Source organism: Chlamydotis macqueenii, chromosome W (assembly GCF_036417535.1).
Source record: "Chlamydotis macqueenii isolate bChlMac1 chromosome W, bChlMac1.mat, whole genome shotgun sequence".
Lineage (NCBI taxonomy): Eukaryota > Metazoa > Chordata > Aves > Otidiformes > Otididae > Chlamydotis > Chlamydotis macqueenii.
The window spans coordinates 45327196-45346312 of NC_141592.1; the positions used below are offsets into that span (position 1 = coordinate 45327196).

The window sequence follows — 19117 nt, forward strand, 5'->3', positions numbered from 1 at the left end:
TTTGTATTTTACTATTTCCTAATAGAGCTTGCTGGAGAGTGTCCAGAGAAGGGCAATGAAGCTGGTGAGGGGTCTGAAGAACAAGTCTTATGAGGAGCAGCTGAGGGAACTGGGATTGTTTAGTCCAGAGAAGAGCAGGCTGAGGGGAGACCTCATTGCTCTCCACAACTACCTGAAAGGAGGTTGCAGGGAGGCGGGTGTTAGTCTCTTCTCCCAAGTAACAAGTGATAGGACAAGAGGAAATGGCCTCAAGTTGTGGCAGGGGAGGTTTAGATTGGATATTAGGAAACACTTCTTTACTGAAAGAGTGGTTGGGCACTGGAACAGGCTGCCCAAGGCAGTGGTGGAGTCACCATCCCTGGAAGTATTAAAAAAAACACGTAGACGTGGCATTTCAGGACATGGTTTAGTAGGCATGGTGGTGTTGGGTTGGCGGTTGGACTTGATGATCTTGGAGGTCTTTTCCAACCTTAATGATTCTATGAAATTATCCTGCATATTCTAGTTCCACCAGGTTTTTTTTTCTGAAGTTACTCTTCTAAGAACAGAAACTTTTTTTAAAATGTTTTTCTGGTCCTGTAGTAATGTTTCAAAAATGTTTTAAATATCTGTGCTTTTATCACATGAATACAACATGCAAATGTAACCTTTTCCCTATTTTTCAATAGTAGACACATTAGGTATTTGTTTAACCTTGACAAGAAGACAAAAGCAAAGAGGTTTCCCTTCACAAAAAGGGACAGAGGAACAGTCAGCTGAATCCGAACACACACATTCTCCATCAAGCCACCTCTGAAGTCAGTTGGCGTGCTGTATCTTTGAATGCATTTTAAAGAGATAGCACTGATAAATGTAAAAGGATGTACTCACAAATTAAGAAGATAATATTTACTGACTAACCTTCATTACTACAGTTCCTCTAATAACATGATCCTGAGTCCCATAATAAAATTCATCTTTTGCATCAAAGTAGAAGTTCTCTTTGTCAGGACTAATAGCCTTTAGGAATTTGACAATATTATTGGAATACAGAGTACTAGCCTGAGTAGCCATTCTGCTAGGCAGATCTGTGTAGCCAATGTGTGTAACACCCTGGGAAAAAAAAAAAAAATAAAATCAAGTAAAATATTAAGGATTAGTTCAATCTCTGAAGAAGCAGCATCTCTTCCAATACATACTTCTGGAAATACATATCCAAACTGTTTAATTTCTTTCTGTTTTTAACTCCAGCTAAAACTGTAACCTGTTGTGTTGGTTTTGTTTAGTGCAGGGGGGGCTACGGTGGCAGCTTTTGCAAGAAGCTGCTAGAAATTTACCCTTTGTCCAGTGGACTCAGCCAGGCCTAGGGCAGACCCACCACTGGCCAGGGCCAAGCCAATTGGTGGCGGAATGATCCCTGATAATGCCTCTGCGATAACGTATTTAAGAAGGGGAAAAATAAAATAAATAAAAAAAAAAAGAAAGAAGATGTGAAGAAGCCGAAGCATGAGCCTTGTGAGACTTGTGGCCCTTAACCTCTGGCCTCCCACCAAGGAGTCATCTGGGCTCAGCCTGGCTGCAAGAAGTGGAGAGAGGAGATGTGAAGAGAACCTGAGAGGCATCTGCCTGAGCCTGATTGTGAATAATTTCTTGTGACAGGAATAGCTGCAGATGTCAAGGTCAGTGAAGAAGGAGAGGGAGGAGTAATGTTACTCCCAGCAGAGATTCCCCTGCAGCCTGTGGTGAAGACTATGGTGAAGCAGGCTGTCCCCCTGCAGCCCATGGAGGAGCAGATGTTCACCTGCAGACCGTGGAGGGACCCCACGCCGGGGCAGGCAGATGCCTAAAGGAGACTGGCCCATGGAGGGCCCGCGCTGGGGCAGCCGTTCTGGAGTGACTGCACCCCATGGAAAAATGACCCATGCCGGAGCAGTTTATGAAGGACTGTAGCCTGTGGGAGGGACCCCATGATGGAGCAGAGGAGGAATGTGAGGAGTTCTTCCCCCAAGGAGGAAGGAGTGGCAGACAGTTACATATGATGAACTGACCATAACCCCCATTCCCTCTTCCCCCTTGTGCCTCTCAGGGCAGGGGGAAGGAGGCAGAGATAATTGAAATTAAGTTAACCTCAGGAAGAGGGAGGAGTAGGGGGAAGTTATCTTGTTCTCTTTCTCATTATCCTGCTTTGGTTTTAATAATAAACGAATAGTTTTCCCCAAGTCGAGTCTGTTTTGCCTGTAATGGTAACTTTAAGAATCTCTCCCTGTCCTTATCTCAAACCTCGAGCCTTTTTTCTTATATCATCTCCTCCTATTCCCTTGGAGGGTGGGGGGAGTGAGAGACTGCGTAGCTTGGTCCTGAGCAGGGCTAAACTACAACACCTGCAGCTCTAACACAACAACAGTTACAAAATTCAACATGATCAAACCCAACACCTTAAATGCTATTAGCAACAAGCCTACAGAGTGAGGAGATCATACTGGTGCAAGAGCTTGTCCTCTCCAAATCCTACCATTCTCTCAGAATTTAGCTTCTTAAAACAACCAGGTAAGAGATTATCCTGCCCAGTGCTTGACATCTTCTCAGTCCTTCTGGAGGACGTGCACTGGAGGCAACATTCTATATGACAGAGGAGCAAAGCGAGCTTCCTCAGAGCTAGCTAGCTGTGCAAGTAATATGCCCAGGTTCACATTTACATAAAGATGTAACATAATATATCCACACTGTTTAAAGAATAAATGCGAGTATACCTGGCTATCAGACTCTTGAGCTTTTAGAAGGTGTGGGAAGCTGAGGCTAGCATACACTCTTCTGTTGGATACCTGGAGTACCAGGGACACTTAGTGAACAATCCAGACCGAGTGGAATTGTTATGTTTGTGAGCAGCAGGCCTCAAGGACATCACTGAAGCCACTTGTGAGAAAGTAATGAAGCTGCCTGTAAGAAAGTACTGAAGCCACCTGTGAGAAAATAATGAGGCCGCCTGTGAGAAAGTAATGAAGCTTCCTGTGAGAAAGTAAACGAAGCAACCTTGAAGAAGATCGTAAACAACTTTGAGAAAGTGAAAACATGAAAAGTACGGGACTTTCCAGGTTAGCTAACTGCAAGTAGGAGGGATATGCAAATGTAACCATTAGAGCTTAAGCCAATCATGCAATGACTAGTAGGCATATTTTATCTTAGCAATATAAATATGCGCACCCGGGACTAATAAATCGAATTATGCTTATTACTCATATTGAGTCTTTGTCGTACGTTCCTCCGTCGCTCGCAAATGGCACCCGAACAGGGACTTACTAGAAGACACTGCTATCGGAGCAGCGGATGCAGAGAAGCACCAGGAGCAGTGACCGGGGGGCAAGATTGACTACGCATTTGTCCTTCAGATGCGACGATCCGGAGCCTGAACCGTTGAAACAGGGGTTCGCCGTCTGCCAGGGCTACAGGACAAGCTGCAAAAAAGGGGTGCCTTAATCAGGGAGCGCCAATTGTGAAACTGCCGGCAATAATGGAAAAGGAGGTAGCCCTAGAATTATTATGCTCTCTATGAGAGGACTGAGTTATGACTTGGCCATCATAGAAGCTTTGCTGCAGTGGGCAAAGAAAAGGGAATTAATCCCCACAGTTGATGCTGCTTTTGAACTCCCGACAGGGGAAAAGATAGGAAAAAAGCTGTGGGATGAAATAAGTAAGGGATCTCCACCGTGTGGAAGCTAATTAATGAAACATTGATAAGCATGAAAGCCGAGCGTTCAGTTGCCACATCTGCTTTTGTGGCCTTAACTCCAGCCGACGGGTCCACCTCCGCTACCAGCATGCTGTTCTTGGGTTTAACGAGCCCTGCCGCCGCCCTGGCTCGTGCTGAGGGTGGGGGGATTCGAGCCCCAGCAAGGACTCCAGGAAATGCAGCCACAGCCCCTATAACTATAGATATGCGGGCACCAGAGGGAAAAACTGCCAAAGGCTTTTCACCACCATCAGATGTACCACCGCCAGGCACCCCGCCACGCTGCGCCAGTGCAGGCTCAGAGTCACGAGCCTTTTCGCCAGCGCCGACAGCTCCGGTTTATCCCCCGTTACCACCTTCTTCCCCGCCACCATGGCGTGAGGAAGAGGGGGATGAACATTCATCCGGCTTGAAGGACGCACAGCTGCAAGAGACGCTAAAAAGGCTGGAAGCCCTAGAGGTTCGCCTAGAAGGGTCACTGGAAAATTTGTCAACTCCTTCGCCTGTGCCACATCGAGACCTGCCAGCGTCCAACCTATTTGTTCCGAACGGAGCATCGGGTGAGATCAGTCTTTTTGCACCTTTGCAAGGGACGCCGCCGGGAGGGGCTGGGGATTTGAATCCGATAGTGCAGTGGAAAGAGGTGATTCGAGATGCCGTGATAGAAGGACAGTCTTTTCCCAAGGCATTTCCAGTTGTGACTGATAATACTGGGAAAAGTGTGTTGAAAACATTAGACTGGAAAATATTGAAGGAAGCTAAAAGTGCAGTGCAGTGCTAAAATCATCATATACTCGGTCTGTGTTGCAGCATATTTTTTTTTGTCACAGTTGTTAACTCCTTATGATATTAGAATTATTGTCCAGATGCTTTTGCTACTGTCACAGCAGCTGCAGTTTTTTCAGCACTGTCAGACTGCTTGTGATAGGGCAGCTGCAACACCTCGACAACAGGGTGATCCATTATTCGGGGTGCAAACTCAAATGCTGATGGGAGCGGGACCCTACACACGATCTGATTGGCAAGCGCAATTTGCTACTGAAGTATTACAACTGGGCCAAGATTTGGCTTATAGAGTGCTTGCTAGGGTGCACGATGAAAAGTCTGGACCTGCCTTTACGTCAGTAAGGCAAGGTCCCACAGAACCATATGGGAAATTTATTGATCGGTTGCACACTGCAATAATGGGTCACCCTGATCTGGATGATGACATGAAAGCAAAGTTCTTAGATATGCTTGCCTTTAATAATGCTAATGAAAAAAAAAAACTAAGAGAGCCCTTAGTGTGCTGCCAAAAGGATCTAGTACAGGGCAACTGCTGGAAGCTGCCGAGCGAATGTTAGAACAAGAAAAGGCTACAGTCATGGCTGCTGCTGTAGGTGCAGCAGTTAAACCGTTGATATCAATAAAGCGGAGCGTGATTAACTGTCTGTAACCCCCATTCCCTCTTCCCGCCCCCCCGCCCCCCATCCCTGTCCCGCTCAGGGAGCAGGGGAGGGAGGTGGAGATGGTGTTAAGCCCGGGAAGAGGGAGGGGTGGGGGGAGGTTGTCTTGTTCCCTTTTTCATTACCCTGCTTTGGTTTTAGTGATGGTCTGTTTTGCTTGTAGTGGTGGCTTTAAGGATCTCTCCCTATTCTTGTCTTAAACCTCGGGTTTTAGTTTTCTTTCCTCTTATATGTCCGGGGCCACGGCCGCCGCCAGGCACTCCCACCCCCCTGCCCCTGACATGGTTAACAGATACTCCTGTCTGAGTCGAGCTTTGTATAAGTGGAAGGACCGTTCCCTCTTATAACATGGGGGAAGGGATACGCTTATGTCATAGAATCACAGAATCATAGAATGGTTAGGGTTGGAAGGGGCCTTCAAAGGTCATCTAGTCCAACCCCCCTGCAAGGAGCAGGGACATCCCTGACTAGATCAGGTTGCTCAGAGCCTCATCCAGCCTGGCCTTGAGCGTTTCCAGGGATGGGGCCTCCAACACCTTTCTGGGCAACCTGTTCCAGTGTTCTATAACTCGCATCGTAAAAAAATTTATCCTAATTTCCAATCTAAATCTACCCCCATCTATTTTAAAACCATTACCCCTCGTCCTATTGCAACAGGCCCTACTAAACAGCCTTTCCCCATCTTTCTTGTAGGCCCCCTTCAGGTACTGGAAGACCGCTATCAGGTCTCCCCGGAGCCTCCTCTTCTCCAGGCTGAACAGCCCCAACTCTCTCAGCCTGTCCTCATAAGAGAGGTGCTCCAGCCCTTTTAGCATCTTCGTGGCCCTCCTCTGGACCTTCTCCAACTGGTCCATGTCCTTCTTGTGTTGGGGGCTCCAGAACTGGACACAGTACTCCAGGTGGGGTCTCACCAGGGCAGAGTAGAGGGGGAGAATCACCTCCCTCAACCTGCTGTCCACGCTCCTCTTGATGCAGCCCAGGATGCGGTTGGCCTTCTGGGCCGCAAGGGTGCATTGCCGGCTCATGTTGAGCTTCTTGTCCACCAGCACTCCCAAGTCCATCTCCTCAGGGCTGCTCTCCATCCATTCCCCGCCCAGCCTGTATTTGTGCCTGGGATTGCCGTGCCCCAGGTGCAGGACCTTGCACTTGGCCTGGTTGAACTTCATGAGGTTGGCATGGGCCCACCTCTCCAGCCTGTCAAGGTCCCTCTGGATGGCATCCCTCCCTTCCAGCGTGTCGACGGCACCACACAACTTGGTGTCATCGGCGAACTTGCTGAGGGTGCACTCCATCCCACTGTCCATGTCACCGACAAAGATGTTGAACAGGGCCGGGCCCAGCACGGACCCCTGAGGGACACCACTCGTGACCGGTCTCCACATGGACATTGAGCCGCTGACCACCACTCTCTGAGTGCGGCCATCCAGCCAACTCCTTATCCACCGAGTGGTCCGTCCATCAAACCCATGCCTCTCTAGTTTAGAGAGAAGGATGTCATGCGGGACAGTGTCAAAAGCTTTGCACAAGTCCAGGTAGATGATGTCCGTTGCTCGTCCCTTGTCCACCGATGCTGTCACCCTGTCATAGAAGTCTTTCCAGGAGCAGTAAACAAGTGGATCCCTGTCTGTATCATCTGCGGGTAAGCCTTTCAGAACATGTTTGGTTGACCTGCCAGATACCGGTAGGACGGCAACTCTGTGTAAAACAGCAGCAACCACAAGTGCTGAGTGCTAAAACTATAAAAGATGAAACTTTTTGGGATCAGTAAAGATGGACTTCTGTCTATTTTTTTTTTAACTATTCAAGAGCTAATGTTTCTAGAGGGGTAATGATTGTAAATGCTTTAAGATCTATACATTGCAATGATACAGCATGATGTAATCATGCGAGCACATATCAAAATCCAGACAGCATAAAAGACCTAAACGAAGCATACATAGCATTGAATCTGGTTGCCAAGACAATACAGAGATTTGGAAACTAAGTAAAATTATTGCTGCTTCAGTCTTTACACCTGGTGTGGCAAGTGCCTAGGCGTTAACTACGCTAAATAAATTGGACTGTTGGCTTGCTAAGCAAATAAATACAACTGCATCGGCACTATCAACGCTGTTAACTGATGTAGATTCTATATACTATGCTACTTTACAAAACAGAACCGTTGTTAGCCTGCAGAGCACATATTTGACAGGCCTTGTTGCATGTGCTGGCCACTCATGCAGCAGCACCTAGTCACTACTCTTTCACTGAATCTGCTGAGGGTAAAAACAGAGGTGGCTCGGAGCAGAAGAGAGAGGAGGGACCCGGAGCACACGTTATTTACAACAGGGGACACCCTGAAGGTGCTGCGCCTGCCTCCCTTCTCTGCTCTGACCCGGCTGATCATCACCCTTCTGCTCGGCGGTGTCTTTGGCGAAGTCGGGTTGGTAATAGAAAAGATCAGCAATAGATTTTTTTATTATTAGCACAAAATCATGATTGTCAGGATTTTGATGGGCTTTGCTGCATGAATCTGTCTGATCATTCGGAATCTATTCACAAAAGTATTCAAAACTTGCAAAAAGGAGTACAAAAACAGCAACAAAGTGACAGTTTTGATATATTCAGAAATCTTTTTGGTGGATTGATATAAGCTTGTTACTAATAGCTGTAGGATGCTTATTCATTCCTTTTATATATGTATTTTGATCTATATTCTGTGTCTTAAAATGTGTGCAGACTTTAATAGATAAAGCGTTGAAACAAGCCTCTTCTCATAAACAAAGAAGGGGGAGATGTGGTATGTCGCTGAGTCAGTACGGTGTCAGTGAAAGCACACCGACCTTGGGGGAGGAATGCAATCATGCTCTCAGGAAGAAAGCCATGGAATGAGAAGGGAAGCTTTAAGATACAAAACATTGTTAGCAGAATTTATGGCTTGTTTCAACAGAGGCCTGCAGAAAACTAGTAATTGCTCTTATAGATAAGAAAGTTACTGGAGTTGTTATATCTATAATAGTAGAAAAATGTTATAGTAGACAATTACTAGAAGGTAGTGAAACTTAGCTTTGCTTCGTAATCATGAATATGTATAACGTGTGATCAGTAATTTTATTAACTAAGCTTGTGTGTGGAATAACTGGGTGGTTGCTGTCCTTGGTTAAAATCGGAATTGTGATACTAGGCATCACACTAGGCATAACATACCATGCTTGCAAAAAATGATTGACAACTCAATACAGACAATCTGGCTCATAAAAAAAAAAAAAAAGGGAGATTCAGTAGAGGCCTACATGAACCTAGTTGATATTGTAGTAAAATAAGGTCAGGAGTACCAAAAAGGGCCATAGGAGGACCATGTTATTTTGGAAAATTGATAATGTTTGCTCCACCTATGAGAACATTATGGAATCATACTCGAGCAAGAAGATCGCTAAAAGTATTGACTCCCCATTGTGACAGCAATTTAACCCTGTTGGGTACAGCTGAGCGGATAGCATTATCTTTATTTGTTCCTTGGGCAGCAACTGCAAAAAGCTTTAGTTAACTTAAATAAATTAGCTTGTTGGGCACAAAAGCAAATGAATTTAACCTCTAGCATGTTATCAGGATTATTAGAAGACATGGATAGTATGCGTCATGATATTTTTGCAGAATCTAGCAGCCATTGATTTTTTGTTATTAGCGCATAAGTGGGTCTGGATTGTTCAAAACCAAAAGGGGGATTTGTTGGATACCTGGAGTACCAGGGGCACTTAGTGAACAATCCAGACCGAATGGAATTGTTATGTTTGTGAGCAGCAGGCCTCAAGGACATCACTGAAGCCACTTGTGAGAAAGTAATGAAGCTGCCTGTAAGAAAGTACTGAAGCCACCTGTGAGAAAATAATGAGGCCGCCTGTGAGAAAGTAATGAAGCTTCCTGTGAGAAAGTAAACGAAGCAACCTTGAAGAAGATCGTAAACAACTTTGAGAAAGTGAAAACATGAAAAGTACGGGACTTTCCAGGTTAGCTAACTGCAAGTAGGAGGGATATGCAAATGTAACCATTAGAGCTTAAGCCAATCACGCAATGACTAGTAGGCATATTTTATCTTAGCAATATAAATATGTGCACCCGGGACTAATAAATCGAACTATGCTTATTACTCATATTGAGTCTTTGTCGTACGTTCCTCTGTCGCTCGCACTCTTCATGCTCAAGGAGGCTTGTGTTAAAACATTGCTCCTCACAACTTAACAGCTAAAATTTATGCATGCTTCCATGAACTCTGGCTTCTTAATGCAATGCTCTGACACACTAACTAGTAGTCCTGCACTGCTGCTCTTTTCCACATCTCAGTGCCAGTATGCTATATCCAGGAGTATATTCCTCTGGCTAAAAACACTTCATATAAATTCTTCATGGAATTATCTACTTATTTCTGTTGTACATACTCTAATTTCAGTTTTTAAGCAATTACATGAAAAGCCCTAGAAAAATCACAGAGCCAAAAACAATGATTGACTCGCAATATACACACACAGTCCTGTTTATATTAAGGGCAACCATGGCAGCAATAGTCCTACAGGCTTCCCTAGAGCACAATAACAGCAGCATTATGCCCTTACATGACCAAATAACAAACTTGGAAATCTGCTACTTTAAATCTCATCACTCACCTTTCTATAACTGCTAGTAGATTTCTCACAAGTACCAAAAAAATAAACGCCAAAAACCAGAAAATAAGCTCTCAACTGAGCCAATGAAAACTGGAGCAAAACCAAAGTAGTTAGCTCAGTCCAGGACAACATTCCTTAGTTTAATGAACCAATTCATGCTACTCCTAGTTCGGGGTACAAGTGGTTTGGATACTCTAGTGCAAACACACTCATGTTGGTGAAGCTGAAGACATACAAAGACAGCATCTTCCTGAAGCTGAAGTTACATTGAGCTAAGCCAGAGACTTTGCACTGAAGTAAACACCGATATAGTCTGAATCTGTTTAGCTATACCTGTGACAGGGACTGTAACCTCCAGTTGTGGAAGGTGATAAGCAAGTCAAAGAAGCTATTGCTACTGCTGTCTCTTTAGGTATGCCGGCTCTCTTGCCAGCAAACCAATCCAGGACGCACCGGAGCCCTGCCCCGGCGAAAGCAGGGCATCACACGGATACCGTCAAGCTAAGCCTTCAATTTAATGCTGCGCAATACAGGGTTAAATACCTGTACACCCGCTACGCACGCGAACGCACCCGCCCCCCTGTGCCCATGGACCCATCTATGCCCGCCACGCACCTACCCCTACACTCATGGACTTATCCGTGCCCACCACGTACATGGACGCACCTGCCCCCTGCACTTGTGGACTCATCCACGTCCAGTGCATGAATCACCACGGACCGCCCCTCCTGCATACATGCAGCCCTGCTAATGTTACCCCACAATTCCCCCCCTCTATGCTAAATCATCCTGGTCTAATGGCTGGTACTCTGGGGCAGATGCCGCCATAACATAGTTGATCATGGATAGTCACCTAGTGACCCCTTAATCATAGCATGCAAGAAACGTAACAATAACAGAAACAAACAAAGCATTATCAAAGCAACTGCTAGGATCCTCAAACCTATAGACACAATATTTCTTAGCCATCTAGGTAAACCGAAGAGGTCTGGAAACTACCCCCAGTCCTTTTAGGGCTTTGACGTTGAATACTGACTGGGCAGCATGCGCATGCATCTTCTCCAAAGCCGAGGAGGCGTTCTTGCTGAAGTCCAAACAGCAGTAACCCTGGAGACCTAGGACTCCCTCTAGGTCGCTGCAACCGATGCCAGGCCTCGCAAGGGCATAATCTAATGCCAACTTCATTTGTGTCAGTCCTTCGTCGTATGCTGCTAAAGCAGTTGCCAGTTCAGATATGGCGAGGGCTGTGCGGTTGGCATTCCCAAGAGCCCAACAGGCCACGCACTATGCAAACCTGAGTAGAGTCGGCGCAGTTCGTGAACCGCTCCCAGAAATTAGTTGTTATCACTGCCATTGGAAGACTCACAATCAGGATCAATCCCACTAGGGTGAGCTGGAGAGCGCCGCGCTGCTCGGTTACCCTGCTGATCCTCCAGCCACAGCTGTACCAACCAGGCTGGGATCCATCAGGTCCCCGTACCTGTGGAGATACAAGCATACCCTTGTCCCCATGTTAGCAGATCAGCGGGACCTTCCCAACATGGGTTTTCTGGCAGGCGGTACCAGACCTTTGGGAGTGCCTTGCCCCCAAACAGCGGCTGACGCGAGGAAAAATGGTTCTGGATAGGGGAAACGGATTGGGGGTTAGCGAAGGATATATGACTCAGTACTACAAGCGCTTGATCGACTAAGACCTCTGGCGAACCCCTCTCTCCCCCCTCTCTTAGGCCCATTTGCTGTGCTTTCAGGGTTTTGTGTGCGCGTTCTACAATCGCTTGCCCAGTGCTGTTCAGAGGAATGCCAAATGTATGGCGGACTCCCCACGTCTGCAGGGAGAGGCAAAATACCCGTGATCGATAATTCGGCCCATTGTCGGTCTTTATCTCCCGAGGTACCCCTAGGCAGGCAAAAGCCCGGTTCCGGTGTAGGATGGATTTCTGCGTTGTGGACATCGTGAATGGACATGCGAAAAGAGCTCGGGAGCAAGTGTCGACCACAACATGAATGTATTTGAGACAGCCAAATGGCGCATACTCTGTGATATCCACTTGCCATACCTGGTTCGGAGCATACCCCCGGGGTTAATGCCTGGGTAGTATAAGGCCTGGTTCGGCTTTGCTGCTTGACATGCTGGACAGGCTGCCACTACAGCCCAAGCCTGTGAGATGGACAGTCGGAACTGACATCGTATGGAGTGCGCGCCCTGATGTAGTATTCTCTGTATCACTTTTGTAGGCAGGTGACCAAGCACGGAATGTTAATGATTATACCTAGTATGATGCCTAGTATCACAATTCTGATTTTAGCCAAGGATAGCAACCACCCAGTCATGCCACACACAAGCTTAGCCAATAAAGTTACTGATCACACGTTATACATATTCATGACTGCTAAGCAAAACTAAGTTTCACTACCTTCTAGTAATTTTCTACTACGGCATTCTTCTCCTATTACAAACATAACAACTCCAGTAACTTTCTTATCTACAAGGCCAGTGACTAGTTTCTTTTTTGCAAGCCTCTGTTGAAACAAGCCATAAATTCTGCTAACAATGTTTTGTATCTTAAAGCTTCCCTTCTCATTCCATGGCTTTCTTCCTGAGAGCATGATTGTATCCCTCTCCCAAGGTCAGTTTGCTTTCACTGACACCGTACTGGCTCAAGCAATTGTATTACATTGACCACATAGGCAGAATCGGAGACAATATTGAGGGATTCATCTTTTCACTTATACAAAGTTCGTACCTTGAAGGAGATGGTAACCCCTGTTGCAAAGGTCCCATATCCTCAGTTACTGAATTTACTGCCCTTAAATCCTGTAAGAGTCGTCATTTACCCGATTTGTCTGTATTACAAACACAGGTGTATTCTAGGAACTGTCTGTTGGCTTTATATGTCCAAGTTGTAATCGCTCGTCAACTAACTCACTCAAATGGTGCAGCTTTTCTGTTGCTAAAGGCCACTGGTCAACTCAGACGGGAGTATCTGTAACCATGGCAGTTTTTGGGTAAGCTGCCCCCGCCCCTGCGGATGGGGGGGGCTGGTGGGGGGCGCGCCTGGCGGCGGCTGCATCAAGAGATCCTTAAAGCCACCGTCACAGGCAAAACAGACTCGACCTGGGGAAAACCACTCATCTATTACCAAAACCTCAGCAGGACAATTAAGTTGAAAGCATCATAGAAAAAATAAATGTTTTTCAAATCAAAAGGCACAGTCAATAACAAATAATTAGCAATTATCTGCTTCATTTCATCTATCTGGAGCTGCTTTGCCGCAGGCGCTTGTTCTGCCAACTCCACCTTTGCATTCAGTTGTTCCACCACAACTTTATCCACTCTGTGCAGCTCTTTGAGTTTCATTCCATCAATGGTTTTCATTGCCTTGGTGAGTTCAGGAAGGAGTTTGCTATTTGTATCCTGCAGGCTACTATATCTCGCCTTTTCTTCATGTACCTTGGCTTGTTCCAGCTTGACCTCTGCCTGCATGCTCTCCACCTGAAGTTCCAGCTTCTTGATGGTGTATATTAGCTGCTGCTTCTCCTCCAGTTCTGATGCAGCAGCTGAGCTTTTTCTTTCCAGTACTTGGCACTTTTCTTGAAGCTGCTTCTGAATCAATTCTGCTTCTTTTACCTTCTCATGGGCTTCCTGAAGCTCTTTAAACAGAGCACAAACTTGCAAACTCAGAGTTTCTACTTCACTGCCAACAGCCTCTGAACTCTCCTCTGCTTGCTGTTCAGTTTGTGTCCCACTCTTCAGGCAGTTGCTGGTTTTCTTCTCCAGTTTTGACAGTCTCTCTTTGTGATTCTGCAGCTCCTTCTCAAGTTCTTCCCTCTTCTGAGTTTCATTTCTAAGGCAGTAGAGCAGTTGGCTTACAATTAGCTCCTCAGACTGCAGATTCTTTGATTCGTCGGCAGTTTTGCTCCTGCCGTAGATATCAATGTTACTGGTCATTTCACCACTATTCTCTTGATGTTCCTTTGCAGTTCTATTTATTTCTCCTTCGTTCATCCCAATCTCCACAAAGGAATCCTCTGCTGAGATGTTCAGCTTGACCTGCAGATCTGAAATGATGCCTAGCATATTGGCCTTCTCAGCCTGGAGCCGGTGCACCTGGGATATCAGCTGCCTCATTTCCTTCTCAGGAGCCATGCAGCCCTCCATTTCAGCTCCTTCTCTTTCCTTTAAGTTCTGAAGGTGGTGTTGTAGCTTTTCATTTTCCATGCACTTGTCTAGCAAGCACTGCTTAACTTCCTTAAACTTTAACTCATAAAATTCTCGTTCTTCTTTCTGCTTCTCTCAACAGATGGAAAGTTCCTCGTACCGGTCCTTCATAGCTTGGTTATGCAACTTCATGGCTTCTTTTAACTCATTGCTCTCAGTGATGAGCTCTTTCATCTGCTGTACCATTTCTTCTGGGGTGTAGGTGCTAAGGGCTGAGGCAGCCATGCTGTCCATTCCGTTTTCCGTTTTTCTCTTGGGATGCTCTCCATTTTCAGCAGGATGGCTTTTCAGCTTGCTGGACATCTCTGAAGCATATACCTGGATCCGCCGAGTCACCGGGCGAGCCCGCCCACGGCGACCGTGACAGAAACTGGCCTCCACCCACCGTTTCTCCCGGCACCGGGCTCGCCTGAGGGGCAGCCACCGCCGAGCCTCTCCCCGCCCGCCCCCCTCACAGCTCGCCCACGGCGGCGGCAGTGGTCCCAGCTCAGCTGACTGCCCTCTGGCCAAGCGTGGCTGCAGACACTGTTTGACAAGATGTCCGCCCTGCCCACATCGAAAACATCTCCTGTTCTGGCCACCTGTAAGTTCTATCCCCTGATTGGTCCCTGAAGGACACTGCCCCTTGAAATGTCCTACACCCCCACAACCAGAGCAGGTGGGGCCCGCGGGGGGTGATCGCATAGCGGAAACTGCTGCAATGAGCGGTTTTGCTTGCTGCAAGGCTTCTGCCTCCATAACCCGCTTCATCATCTGCGCCACACCTGCATCCCCAGGCAATTGTGCCAAAACTTGTTGAGTTACCTCATTTGCATTCTGTTTAGCTAACTCTTTTGCCACTATAGGTTTCACATTCTCTGGTAAATCAGAATTCTCAATCGCCTTCTGTAGCCTTTCCAAGAAAGAGGTATACGACTCCCCTATGCCCTGCCTCACCTGAGTGTACAGCTGCCTTTTGCCCTCATATTTACCCATTTTTGCGAATGCCACCCGTGCCACCTGCGCGGCGGCGTGGATTTCCCTGCCCCGCATATTAGCCTGTGCGGCCGGATCAGCGAAGTCACCTGACCTTTCCACACTAATCCCGTGCAGGGGGTGATTCGGACCTAAAGCTTCTAAAACCACCTTGTCCGCTTCCTCCTTTAACGCAGCCTCCCACAGCACCATTTGGGGGGCTGTAAAAACCGCTCTAGCCAGCTGCCTACAATCAAAAGGAAGCTGGTTTGCTGCCCAGATCACATCCAAGATCGCTCGAGCCACTGTTACATGATATAAATGTTGAAAATTAAATATCAATATGAGGTGATTCTTGCTAACTGTAGAACTGTAGTCACATAGGTTAAATTTTATATGAAATCTATTTGTCCTTAGAGGGACTGGGACCTTAGAGATATTATAATACCCATTTGTTAGAAGTTAGCCTAGCATGTCGTTAAAACAATGGTAAGTCCCAAACACCCCCAAACACCACCTGCAGAAATAGGCCCTGAGCCATCACTTTGGAGCCAGGTAAATCAAGGAGCAATGCGACCTGTTCTCAAGACCATATATGGAGATTTCAAGGAGGAGTTTGACCAGCTAATTCAAGGAGGGGGCGTTCTGACGACCACCAAGACCACAAAAAGACCCTCGACTCAAAAGACTGAGCATGCGCAAGTGGGTGGGGAATATTATAATGATTTCTTGGGAAGTTGATGTTTATGTATAATATTTCTCCAAAATTTAGTGAATATGTATAATTAATGTGTATTTAACCTGCGCTGTTGATCGAACAGGTGTGCACGCTAGGTGGAGCGATCCCCCGTGCGCCCAGCGCTGCAATAAAGAAGTGCCTGCTACTTAACTTCTCATTGCTGTTAAGGAGTTTTATTCCGGATTTCGGTAACACCGCCACCCCATTAACACCTTCCTCCTTCACCGCCTTCTGCCATTCCCTGAATAACTTGTAATCCAACGGGCTCCACTGCCGACCCTGCTGCCCCTGTGTCACTGGGCACACCATTATACCCCCATCTCCATCTGATGGCCCTAGAGATACCCCTTCCAATACGCAATTCTTAGCAATCAATGTCCAATCCGTTAATCCACTACCTGTTTTCTGTTCAGCCGCTGCCCCCGCATTCCGCGCCGACCCCTCTACTTTACTCAGTGTTTTTTTTTTTCTACGTCTGCTGCCAACCGCGAGAACCTGCAGATTAAAGCGTCCACTACTCCCGCTCCGCTGCCCCCTCCCCTGTCCGCAACCCATGAAGCCTCAGGGAGAGGTGGCAAGCCGGTATCGCCCCTCCGCGAATCCACAAGCGGTGGAGCCGACAGGGTAGAGGGAGAGACAGAGGGCACCCCCGCGTCCTCGCATCCGGGGGGTCGCCCCCTCGGCCCAGGCCCCCCCGGCAAGCAAGGCGCAACACACGGGGGAGCACACCCAAACTCCATCGCCCCTTTATCACTGTCAGAGGCTCTCGGCCGAACCGGGCAGACCACCGGAGCGCCACCCCCCGTCCCCTCCGCGCCGTCTCGACCCCGTTCGCCCCCCTCCCCTTCCGACGGCTCTTTCCCCGCCACCTGTAACCGCGCCATGTCCATCACCTCTCCCGGCTTGCTAATGAAGCCCTTCGTCAACGGTGCCGTATGCCCCGGACAATTTACCTCTTTTCCCAACGCCTTTACTGTATCCTGGATGGATGCCATCCTAACAGCAGGCAGGCACGACCGCCCCGCGGCCACGACTCAAACCTGTCCTCAAACCACGACCGCCCCGCGGCCACGCGTTACCTTCTGACACGTCGGGGGTCACTGGTTGTCGCTGCACGACAACTTACAGACCCTCCCTCTATCGGGATCCCATCCCGGGGAATCACGTCGGGGTCACCACTTGCCGGCTCTCTTGCCAGCAAACCAACCCAGGACGCACCTGACATGCGGAAAACAGACTCCACAATCTGTAAGATTGTAAAGTAGGTATGTTTATTCAGCGCCAGGCAGCACGGGGGGTAGTCCCTCCAAAATCGTGCGTGCCTGATGCGGGAACTCACTTTGAATTTTTACATCCAGGTGTTACATATACATGAAGTTAGGTAATTCACCTATACATATGCATGATCTATCCCTGCTTCGTATTAAAATTAGTCCCAAGGGGTCATTTTCATAAACTCCCCCCATCTGCGCTTGCGCAGTGTCTCCTGGTGGTGGTCGTCGGGGGTCGTGGGGATGAAGATGAGCTGCTCCTCTTGGTCACCACTAGTAACCCTTTGTTTTCGCGCAGACTCGGTTCTTGTCCAACCCGCAGGGTCGGTTTTAGCTGGTTCTTAAAGGAGGCCCCTTAGTTCTTATCAGGAACTGTCCGTGTGAGGAGGTGCAGGCCTTCTCGCTTCAAAGCACAAAGCAAGGCCCCTCGGTTCTTATCAGGAACTGTCTTGTGAGGAATGCAAGACTTCCCCCCCTCGGATAGTTTTTACAATAGCTAGTTAGTAAAGCATAAAGCATCATATGTATTAGTATGCACAGCAATAATCAATAAATGCCATATCTATTAAAGTTTCTTTAACCCCTTCTCTTAGTCCCCCCTTTTCTAGAGAATTAGTAAATTCCTTTACTATACCTAACTCTGGCATAATATTTATTTATTTAGCACTGTCTCAAAGTATTGATTAGACTCAAGTCTCTGTCGTAATTGGTTTTTCTTCCAATTACTATAGGAATTTCCCGTGCTTTGGGAACACCAGAAGGCACATCGAATCACCATGCAAAGAATTATGATCAGAACTATGATTACGATTGCCGCAATAAATAATTGCTTTAACCATGCTAAGTTTGGCAACCAAGAGGTTAGTTTCTCCCAGAAGTCAGAAAACCCCCAGGTGGTGTCGTCCTTGGTTATCTCATGGAAAATTTTAGTCTGTTCCCAGATTCCTGACAAGTCCTTTTCTACCCCTTTGTTCTTGATCTACATATGTACAACAATGTTCGCCTATGGCAGTACACAATCCCCCTTGCTGGGCAAACAACATATCCAAACCTAATCTATTCTGGATGACCATTTTCCTTAGAGATGAAGTTTCCTCTTGGAGGGCCTGGATTGCATCCCTTGTCGAGGTGCCGAGAGCTTCCATAGTAGCTGAAATATTCACTAGTGCCTTCTCTAATTCACTCACTCCCAACCATGGAATAAACCACCTCGCAAAGCTATGAAAACCAGTGGGCCTGTCTGTCAAAGGGTTGCTGCCACGTCTGTGCCTGATGGATCGCATGTATGTGCGTAGGAATTTTGGTGTGTTGAGGTGGGTTAGGTTTTTTCTAGCAATAATATTTGGTACTATAATCCCCATAGTGCACCGACCAGCCCAATGCAATGGTAAAACTTTATACCCTGTACGCCCACAAATCCAATACCAGCCACGCGGAGCGGGGAGCCCGATTACTGTGATGCTTTTAGTCCATGTCGTCCACCAGTTAGCGATTGACATTGTCTGTGGCCTCTGGGGGCTTTCATTTTCTGAGGCGGGGGCTGGCATGGGAGAGATGAAGTCTAATAATCCCGGAACGCATTTAGTACAGTTGGGGTATTGTCCTACAAATGTTGCATTGCTACATCGTGTATCGAGGTGCCCCAAGCTACAACTACAGTTTGTTACCCATGAATCAAAATTGTCGGGCCTCAATCCGTTTGAATCACACTCCATACCTTCATTCCGCAAATTGTCACACCTTCGGCTACACATTATACTTTGAGTTTCATCCCCCAGATTTAGGTCTATTTGCCAATCAAGATCCCCCGGTCTTATATTTTTTAGGTCATTGAAAAGGGTGCTGTGATCAGGTTTGGGGTCCGGGAAGATTATAGCTGTCACAGGGTGTCCACTTTCCGCGTTCCTCGGTAAGTGAGAGCACAACCAGCAATCAGACAGATTCATGACCTTAGCGACCTTTTCATGATGTTGCAAAAATGTGTTATCCTCCCATGCCCTGACTCCCTTCATCAGAATAGTAATAGTGGTTAACGCCGCGATAACACGAGTTTTTGAGGCTGTACTTGTGTGACCCTCCATGTAGACTTAGGTGCTCTTTTCACCCTAGTGTGGTGTATCCAGGCATTTTGCTCCTTGATCTT

The 19117-nt window shown here is 47.2% G+C and overlaps 1 protein-coding gene and 1 pseudogene across 1 annotated transcript; both read right to left on the reverse strand.

Annotated features, from left to right (window-relative positions):
• The window catches only part of LOC147596740 (NAD(P) transhydrogenase, mitochondrial-like), a 99573-nt pseudogene extending 82986 nt beyond the window's left edge, over positions 1 to 16587 (reverse strand).
• A 1039-nt stretch (positions 16588 to 17626) lies between these two features.
• Positions 17627 to 18473, reverse strand: LOC147596742 (syncytin-2-like). The gene is given in 2 exon segments (XM_086769631.1): positions 17627 to 17938; positions 17940 to 18473. Coding segments are annotated over 2 exon segments (846 nt in total).
• Between the last annotated feature and the right edge of the window lie 644 nt (positions 18474 to 19117).